This window comes from Scyliorhinus canicula, chromosome 2, assembly GCF_902713615.1.
Source record: "Scyliorhinus canicula chromosome 2, sScyCan1.1, whole genome shotgun sequence".
In the NCBI taxonomy this organism is placed as follows: domain Eukaryota; kingdom Metazoa; phylum Chordata; class Chondrichthyes; order Carcharhiniformes; family Scyliorhinidae; genus Scyliorhinus; species Scyliorhinus canicula.
In genome coordinates, this window is record NC_052147.1 from 166,518,469 (window position 1) to 166,526,567 (window position 8,099).

The window sequence follows — 8,099 nt, forward strand, 5'->3', positions numbered from 1 at the left end:
TGAAGCAGGAGTTGCTTAATTTACAAACTGAGCTGGCTGGGTATATTTTGGAAATAGGTTCTTGAAAATAGATTTTGTAACCATAGCTGTTTCAAAACAGTTAGAATGTACAAATAACGATGGACTCTCCCTCTTTGTTTTCACACGACAAATAAAATGAAGTGAAAGCAAAGTGAAGAGAATTATTGACATGTCAAGCAACATGTCAAGTGATGTTTTTTGTTCTCTTTTTGCTGACGTTCAGCATCAAATCATTTGAATAACAAAGGAACAGAGTAGAGAGCATTTTGTACAGCATATATATACCACACTGTGCAATGTTTTGCAATGTTAAAGCAGTTACTCATCTAACTGTGAGCTCAAAATGGCAAAGGCAAGAATCAGTCTGATTTTTACAGGATGTGAGAGTTTGTCATTACTATCTCGGCATTCACAAGTTTATTAATTTATCTTGTCTCTTTCCACAGATCATCTTTTACGAGGACAGGAACTTCCAGGGAAGGCATTATGAATGCAGTAATGACTGTGCTGACCTGTCCCCTTACTTCAGCCGCTGTAACTCCATGCGTGTCATGAGTGACTGGTGGGTGATGTATGAGAGACCCAATTACATGGGATACCAGTATGTTCTGAGCAGGGGAGAATATCCTGACTACCAGCGCTGGATGGGATTCAATGACAACATTGGCTCATGTCGCACCTACCCATATGTAAGTTGGCTCTTTACTTCTTTTGCTCAGATGGAGGTCAAGAACATGTTCACAGGGCAAAGCATCTAGGTTTGGGGAGTTGGCCTGTTTTTTCACACGGGCTAGATTCTCCGCCTCGCTGTGCCACATTTCCGTTTCACCCCGTCGGCGAAATGCTCCGTTACGCCAGCTGGTCAATGGGGTTTCCCATTGTGGGGCTGCCCCATGCCATCGGGAAACCCCGAGCTGCCGATAAAACGGAGCATCCCACTGGCAGAGATTTAACAGTAAAGATCTAGAGCTGAGGTTTACAGTTTTAAATCTGCATTGGTCGAAATTAGAAATCATTGCTCCTCATTGGGTCATCATTGGGTCATTATCATTTTACAGGCACTGTGTTACCTTGTAAAACAGGGTTAGGGATGCCTCAGTCCCAGCTTTGGGTGCTCAGAGAACACATTGATTGCACGGATTATAGTGGCTGTAGTGTTCTCAGCAGGTACCGCGGAGAAATTGCTTTTATGAAGAGTCTCCCTATTGTCCTAAGGACAATGTGGATACTTGTCTCATTCCACAATCAGATCCCACATCCTCACATACTTCCAACAACTTCATGTCTCCCATTCTCTGTGTCCACTCTCATCCAGTTCATACGCTCCCCACATGTTTAAACTGCCTCTGGAGGGTATTTGTGCATCAACTGTTAATGAGTGCTGATGCTGAATTTAGGCCTTAGATTGGCACGTGGCTGCCTCCAAGCCTGGGAACAAAAACTCGTTCAGTTTCTACCTCATAAACACAAATGTGTTGGAGACTATTAGCATTTGGCAATGATTGGATAATATATTTACATCAAATTTATTGCACAGAAACAGGTCGTTCAGTGCAATAATCATCAGTCATGTCCATGTGTTTATTCTCCACATTAATATTCTCCATCTCTCTTTGTTGAACACTGTAAGCAGGTCCTTGTTTCCCTTTTCTCCTCATGCACTTACTTCACTGTAATGATATGTATAGTCCAAGTGTAGTAAAGGTTAACATTTGATTTGATTTGATTTATTATTGTAAAATGTATTAGTATACAGTGAAAAGTATTGTTTCTTGAATGCTGTACAAACAATGCATACTGTACATAGGTAAGGAAGGAGAGACTGCAGAATGTGATGTTACAGTCATAGTTAGGGTGTGGATAAAAGATCAACTTAATATGAGGTAGGTCCATTCAAAAGTCTGATGGCAGTCGGGAAGAAGCTGTTCTTGAGTCGGTTTGTACGTGACCTCAATCTTTGGTATCGTTTTCCTGACGGAAGGAGGTGGAAGAGATTATGTCTGGGGTGCGTGGGGTCGTAACATCCGAAACAATGTATAAATCAAACACTAGATGGCGTTACTAAGTTATTGTATGTAAGGCAGCATTTCTTGGATTTCCAGGAGAACATAGAACATACACTGCAGAAGGAGGTCATTTGGCCCATCAAGTCTGCACCGATCCACTTAAGCCCTCACTTCAACCCTATGCCCGTACCCAATAACCCTTCCTAACCTTTTTGGTCAATAAGTTCAATTTATCATGGCCTATCTACCTAACCTCTGCGGGGGGGGGGGGGGGGTGGGGGGGGGGGGGGGTGGGGGGGGGGGGGGGGGGGGGGTTGTTGGGTTATGGCTATAGGGTAGATACGTGGGTTTGAGTAGGGTGATCATTGCTCGGCACAACATCGAGGGCCGAAGGGCCTGTTCTGTGCTGTACTGTTCTATTACCTTCAGTCCACTTACACAATACATTAATGCTCAGCAGAAAGCTGTTATAACTCATGATGTACTGATTCCACAAACAGCCCAGGACATCGAGGTTGTCAGGTATTGTGAACTCGGATTTCCACTCTCATCACCCACATAGGAGGACAAGATAATATTAACCTGAAGAAAAATAAACTAAATGTTTAGTCATCATAAGAAATGTTCTCAGGGGTCTTACATTGGATCTGACGAATAAATCCATTATAACTGTATACAATTACACTCAATCTTAATCAGATGAAAATATAATCCGAACATCCCTGTTCAGGTTATTCAATTGTCCCAGCTCTACTCTTTTTGATAAACTTTCAAGTATGTCCCTTCTAATCCATTATCTATATTTTTATAGCCAGATTCAATTGTATAATTAATACCATAATCACAAATATGCTTTTCCCTCTATCACAGTACCGAGGTGGAAACTACAGAATGAAGATTTATGAGAGGCCTGACTTTGGAGGACAGATGATGGAATTCATGGATGACTGTCCATCTGTCTACGATCGTTTCCGTTACCGTGACATCCACTCCAGCCATGTGATGGACGGTTACTGGACCTTCTATGAACATCCCAACTACAGAGGTCGACAGTACTTCATGAGACCCGGTGAATACAGGAGATACAGTGACTGGGGCGGCTACAACTCAACTATCGGATCTTTCAGACGCATGAGGGATTTCTAGACTGTTCCTGACAAATATGATTTTGATTTTCTAACATATGTGTCAGCAGAATAAATATACATAATTTAACTGCTATTTCACTGAGTTGTTTTGTGTTTGGATAATGAGGGAAATTGAGAGTCGTTTTAAGGTATTGAATGGGATGGGTAGATGATATCTGAGAAAATAGTTTCAGCGAAATGTCTAGGATGAGAAAAGGCAAATTTAGGGCAAATATGGGAAGTTCTTCCCATAATCCACCTTGTCTCATTTTCCATTCCATCGAATTGAATTTGAAAATTCCACACAAAGTCAGTTTGTGAAAACTATCATTAGATGAACAAATTTGATGATGAGGCAAACCTGACTCTCTGTGGCAAACCATGTATCCATGGAAACGGATATCTGTATTTCCTGTCAATGCCCCACTACCCTGCTAATTTGTCCACTGCCAAGTAAAGAAAGACGTGTATTTTGGATGCCTTCCACATCCATCGGATGTCCCAAAGGGCTACACATCCAATGAAGTATTTTTGAGTTTTGTAGTCACTGTTGTAATGTAAGAAACACAGTGGCCAATTTGTCCACAGCATATTCCCACTAACAGCAATGTGATTGGAAACGACAGGATAGGAATAAATAGGAACTTAGGAGCAGTAGTCCATTTAGCCCCATTGATTTCTTGGGACGGGAATTCCACAGACTAATTGGGTAGGATTCTTCATCCCGCCGCACCCGTTATCTGGTGTGGTGCACACCTGCCGGCAGCAAGATTCTCCGTCCCGCCAACCGGCCAATGGGTTTTCCCATTGTGGGCTGCCCCACGCCGGCAGGAAATCCGTGGGCATGAGTGCGATGCCAAAAAAATGGAGGATCGCGCCGACGGAGAATCCAGTCAATGATCTTTGAAGGAAAACATTTCTCCTCATCTCAGCTATAAACATTACAAATCTTTCTCTTCAACATTTTTTTGTGACATTGATTGAGGGGTAAATATTGAGAAGGGCACTGGGCTAAATTCAGCTGCTCTTCTTTAGAATAGTGCTACGGGATCTATTATAGCCACTTCAAAGTGAAATCTGGGCCGTGGTTTAACATTGCATGTGACAATGCAGCACTCCCTCAGTACAATACCGAGGGAGGGAATCTCTAATTCTGGGGCTATGTCCCCACGCCAGCGTGAAAACCGGCGTCAACGACTCCGGCGTCAATGGCCTCTGAAAGTGAGGAATTCCCACTTTTCTAGGGGGCAAGGTTGCCGCCGGAGTGGTCCCCGTAGCTCCAGCCGGTGGCGAGTGCGAGTGATTCTGGGCCGTGGGTTTAACATTGTATGTGACAATGCAGCACTCCCTCAGTACTACACTGAGGGCGGGATTCTCTAATTATGGGGCTATTTCCTGAGTGTCTGCCTGGATTGTTGGGCTGAAGTTTGGAAGTAGGACCAAAACTCTCAACCTCTGAGACAAGACTGTTCCATCTGAGCCAGGACTCTATTATCTTCCTTCCTTTTAGAAAGTTATGATTGAATCTGCTTCCACCCTTTCTGGTAGTCTGTTGATCATTTTCTGCATAAAAATCTATTCTCCTCAACTCCCATCCCATTCTTTAGCCAATTACCTTAAATCTGTGCTGTCTGGTCCCACAAACCTCCTGCCGCTGTAAACAGTTCATATTTGTTTCCTCTATCAAGGGGCTTCATGAATTTGAACACCTTTATTAAAATCTCCCTGAACTTTCTCCGCTCTGAGGAGAGACCAAATCAGCTTTCTAATGTCTCCATTTATGTCGTACTGACCAATAGCAGTTATATTTCAAGTTACCAATAACGGCCTATAACGTCCTGCATCATTCGTGCCTACAGTCACTGGTCCACTCCACTTGCGGGGCGTGATGACCTGGAGGTGTGGGCATTCAGACATGCGCGCTGGAAGCACGTGGCATTTAAACCCCCGGGCAATTTATTTTGACTGCTTGAGGTCCTGCGCTGTTGATTGAAACGTTGGTCTGCATCGCTAACTTGGGCCATTTACCCAGATATTTGGTGACTTTTTACACCTTCGTATTTTGTTATGGGCCAGGAATAAGAGAGCCCCAAAGTGTATCATGGAGTTCACCTGACTCACAACTTTAGTAGATTGTCGTTATGGTGAGCTCACGGGCCACTCTACAGGAGTGATGCATCAGAGATCCACAGCACTTTTAAATTAAAACAATGTTTATTTATGAAACCAGTTAACATTTTATAAACCCACGCTAAACATCTTAACAACTGTCAATGCCAAAATGTCCCCAAAGAATACAGTACTCTATAGATACCCCTTAATATATTCCCAAACAACATCCGGAAGACAAAATACCCTTTTTAACACTGAGATCAAGTTTAAATTCACTATTGAGAGCAGTCAGCACTTTGAAATCACCCAATTGATTTGGAGACAGTCTTTAGTTTGCAGAGCGATCCTTATTCAGCTCCTTGCTTTTCCTGCAGCTATCCAGCTCTCAAAACGAAACTAACACACCCTGGAGCAAACAGCCTAAAACAAAAGTAAAGTAGACAGACAGCCCAGCTCCACCCACACTCTGACATCACTGATAAACAACAATTCCTTAAACACTCATTTCTTAAAGGTACTCTCACATGACAATTTACACAGAGACTTTTCAGTCCAGCAAAGGCAGGAGACAGCAGGAGACTCTTTTTTGGAGGTTAATTATTATTCGTGTTTGACATTTATAAATATGTTTGAAATGCAAATAGTAAGGAAGATACATGGGGCGAGATTCTCCATTCCTGGGGCTAGGTGTTGACACTGGGGCAGGATTCATGGACTTCCACAACAGCAAAAATGGCGGCGCACCTGGAGCAATTCAGCGACCGTGGAGGTGCTGGGACCGACACCACGTGGAACACGATTCCAATGAGAAATGGTGTGGGATTCGGCAGGTCCATGATTAACACTCGAGAGGCTGACAAGCTGCAGCCACATATATACACAATACACTTCCCATACGCACTCATCCCAGCCAACATGATGGCACTGGTTGCGCTGGAGCGCACCCATCCTGCTGATGGCTTGGCTGGCACCGGAGGGCGCCGAGGGGGGTGCCCTGCGGGGATACCCAGACGACCTGTGGCCGCAAATTCACAGTGGGCTGTCAGCGGCATGTGCAGCTGCATGGCTGCCTTGCAGGCCGCAGCAATGATGCTCAGTGCCAGTCTACACCGACCCCACAGCCCACCTCCTGGCTACCCCCTGCTACTCCCCCGGCCCGGGCAGAAGCCCCTGGCAAGTGGCATGACTGTCAGCAATCTATTGTGATGTTGGATGCTTTCCGTAGTCCCCTTTCTCTCCCTCAGCAGCCAAGGGGCCTGTTTCACAATTTTTCAAAACGCAAGTGAACCTCACAGTCGGGAATTCGCCCCAGTGGAGGCGGAGCATCGTGGCGGCCGTGGAAAATACCCGGTCGCCGGCTAGTGATATGCAAACAGCTTTTACTGTACATGCATTCTGGAATGCATTGACGTCACTGTCAAGGCACTGGTGCATTGCAATTTGGCGTGAAACCAGTGCCCGCCATGATTTCAATGTCAAAACCGATTCCCCGTCCAATCGCATTTCTCGATTCCACCATTGGCCGGAGAATCCCGCCCTTTTTTTTAAACTTTGGTTTGTCATGATTCTGTTAACTTCAGTAAAAGTGTACTTGACAATATAAAGTGATTTTGATGTCACAGAAGGTGAAAGAATGATTTTTTTTTAAACTTTGGATTGTCATGAGGATATTAATTCCATTAAAGGAACTATAATGGATACAATGCAGTGATCACACACTGATGGGTTTGATTGTCCACCTGAGTTACTCTGTGTTAATGGTCATGCGTTCTGTGGGTCCTTGTGATGAACGATCAATTGTAGAAAGACTAAGGTTGGATACAACTGTGGCTTTATTGCAGTAAGATGTGCGGCCTCCCACAGCAGCTGGCGAAATGGCTGCTGAATAGAGGACACGCATATTCTCCTCCTACTGCGCAGAGCCAGCAGGCAGGGGCTACCGGCGAACCTGTAGTACAGGTCCTACCTTACATCACCTAATACAGGTGTAACAGTGGTTTACCACATTCAACCCCTGTTAAAAATGAGTCCGGTGGGGGTGGTGGAGAACTATGTAGAGTAGTGAATGAATGTACAGTGTTTAATCAGGGAAAAGAAAAAAACTGTCCTTTGAAAGTCCGGTGCCAGTTAGAGATTCAACCGGTCTGGTGCCTGATGTTCCGCTGGGAGCGACGCAGCAGTGGCGGGAGTGTCCCAAAATCCTCTTCATCCTCTGGCGTGGGCAGGGTTAGGAGGGATGGTCCTGGTAGGGTAATGTTGGGAGCGCCAGCAGAGGGGACGGTGGTGCCGGGCCGGAGAAGTGTGTATGGGTGGAACCTGCTGGTGCCAGGTCCCTGAGGGAGACAGTATCTAGGCTGCCGTCGGGGTACGCCACATAGGCATACTGGGGGTTGGCATGGAGCAAGTACACCCTAACCACCAACGGGTCCGCCTTGTGGAGTCGGACATGCCTACGGAGTAGGACCAGTCCTGGAGCTGCGAGCCAAGTCGGGAGCGACACCTCGGATGTGGACTTCCTGGGGAAGGCAAAAGACGTTCATGGGGTGTGTTATTCGTAGGGGTGCACAGTAGTGACCAGATAGAGTGTAGTGCATCAGGGAGGACCTCCTGCCAGCGAGAGGCTGGGAGGTTCCTGGACCGTGGGGCCAGTTGGACAGCCCTCCATATCGTCCCGTTCTCCCTCTCTACCTGCTCGTTTCCCCGGGGGTTATAGCTGGTCGTCCTGCTGGAGGCGATACCCCTGCTGAGCTGGAACTGACGCAGCTCATCACTCACGAATGAGGATCCCCTGTCACTGTGGATGTAGGCGGGGAAACCGAACAGAGCAAAGATT

The 8,099-nt window shown here is 45.7% G+C and overlaps 1 protein-coding gene across 1 annotated transcript; it reads left to right on the forward strand.

Moving 5' to 3' along the window:
• The first annotated feature begins 205 nt into the window (after window positions 1-205).
• Window positions 206-3,248, forward strand: LOC119961452 (gamma-crystallin S-1-like). Its single transcript, XM_038788824.1, has 3 exons — window positions 206-373; window positions 468-710; window positions 2,898-3,248. The coding sequence occupies exons 1-3, from the start codon at window positions 365-367 to the stop codon at window positions 3,171-3,173; spliced, it is 528 nt and encodes a 175-aa protein (XP_038644752.1). The 5' UTR covers window positions 206-364; the 3' UTR covers window positions 3,174-3,248.
• Window positions 3,249-8,099: the final 4,851 nt, after the last annotated feature.